The sequence below is a fragment of the Capsicum annuum genome, chromosome 4 (assembly GCF_002878395.1).
Source record: "Capsicum annuum cultivar UCD-10X-F1 chromosome 4, UCD10Xv1.1, whole genome shotgun sequence".
In the NCBI taxonomy this organism is placed as follows: Eukaryota; Viridiplantae; Streptophyta; class Magnoliopsida; order Solanales; family Solanaceae; genus Capsicum; species Capsicum annuum.
Window position 1 is genome coordinate 1,536,570 of NC_061114.1, and position 1,898 is coordinate 1,538,467.

General features: G+C 33.4%; 1 protein-coding gene across 1 annotated transcript; it reads right to left on the bottom strand.

Moving 5' to 3' along the window:
• Window positions 1-518: 518 nt before the first annotated feature.
• On the bottom strand, window positions 519-1,898 carry LOC107859417 (serine/threonine-protein kinase TOR; the record flags this gene model as incomplete). Its single annotated transcript, XM_047410510.1, is given in 4 exon segments — window positions 519-945; window positions 1,018-1,275; window positions 1,566-1,709; window positions 1,837-1,898. Coding segments are annotated over 4 exon segments (557 nt in total), but the record flags the coding sequence as incomplete, so codon positions are not given.

Genomic DNA, 1,898 nt, shown 5'->3' on the forward strand with positions numbered 1-1,898 from the left:
TATTTTTTCTTCTTTTTTTCTTTCTTTTCATTCTTTTCATTTGTGCGAACTAGTAAACATAAATACAAGTGCGAACTATAAAATATAAATAGAGAGATGAATTATAACATATAAATACAAGTGGTAACTATAAAATACAAATACAAATGTGAACTATAACATATAGATACAAGTGTGAACTATCATTTGTATTTTTTAATTATTGAAAAGGAACGATTGATTTTCTTCTTACTAATATTTATTTGTATTTATTTATACGAGATATATTTATTACATTTTTTAAGGGATATTTTTTGCCCTTCTTGAAATTCAAGATCTAACAATAATAACTATGAATTCCATCACTAAAACGTAAGCCTAGATGTACTTTTTTACTAATAGACGTAGTTAAAAAAAAAAAAACTTTAGTTAACATCTATAGTTATCTAAAAATCTTTTACCAATTATTCTAAAAATTTAAAAATTTAAAATCTCTCACTATCTTTAAAAAACCCTTTTCTACTTCTAATATACTTCTATTGTATTGGTACTTTTAACACTTTCAAATTCTTTTAGAAAATAATGTCTTAATTCTGTTCACTATTTTTCTTTTAAAAATAGAAAAACCTTTTCTACTTCTAAAATAGTTCATTGTAGTGACACTTCTAACATATTTTCAAATATATATATATATATATATATATATAAAGGAGACATTGTAGGCTGCTGATGTGGCATGCCTCAACGAAAAAGTATTTATTGAAAAAGCAATTCAAACCTCTTCAACAAGCCGACGACGTCGCTTTCCACTGGCACAATTGATTCTACTAAGACTAAACTGGGTAGAAGAGATCACCGAGAAAGAATTTGCTACTAGTTTGCAGCAACATCCTTCCTTGTAGCTCCGTCCTCATCTTCTAAATACACAACAACAGACTCCCTTGCAAACACAAGAAGATCGTGGCCCTGTAACCCCAAATCCAGTATCAAACTAAACTATCAAGAAGGGAAATGAAGCGCACAGAAATATAGACAAATCTTGAAATTAAAACGAGCAAGGGTTCTCAAAGCAAGTTGAACTAGCGCAGAACCACTCAGTTCTGGTACTTGGGGGGTAACCGTTGTAATATGCCCTCGACTCACAGAAGCTGATTGTCTTGGCAGGGAAAGCCCAGAAGAAAACATAGAATCCAAGAGACCACGAACATGAGGCTCCATGGTTGGTCCCATTGCTTTAGCAATATTTCCAACACATGCTAGTGCCTCAAGTAAGGGCCTACCTCTACGGGGAGCAATCTGAGAGAAACATATTTCACCTGTCACGATTATTGCTCGCGCATTTACATGTTATAGAAAGAACCTACAATCCAAAGTTGGAATGTTGTGACACAGAAAATAGATATGTTACCCTTGAGCAACACCACACAAAAGAACCCATTCATGACATTTCTGCTCAAACTCAGAGAGAACCTTTCAGTTATTTATAACTTCTTTTTACATTGGGAACAGAAAATATAACTTTCCAATTGAAAGACCGGAAATAGTACAGTTAGACAAGTACATCTGTAATGACATATATAGCATACCGCATCACGCAAGTGAGAGGTTATTGTCGGCAAATAGTTAGTGAGTTCACCATCCAGAGCACCAGTTATCTCCCCAAGAGCGATGAACCCACTGGCACGTTCTGCAGGTATTTTAAGGACATGAAGTATATGATTCATGCATATCTGTAGAAGTAAAATCAAAAACTTGAGTTCACAGTAGTCAACATTGAAGATGCAAATCTCATTCATCCAGATTCTACAGTTAGTAAAAGCAGATTAAATCATTAAAATGAAATCAAATATCACAAACCGTTAAATAATTAGTCACAAATCGATCACGCAGGAAATGGGCAATTCGAGGAAGTAGAGAAG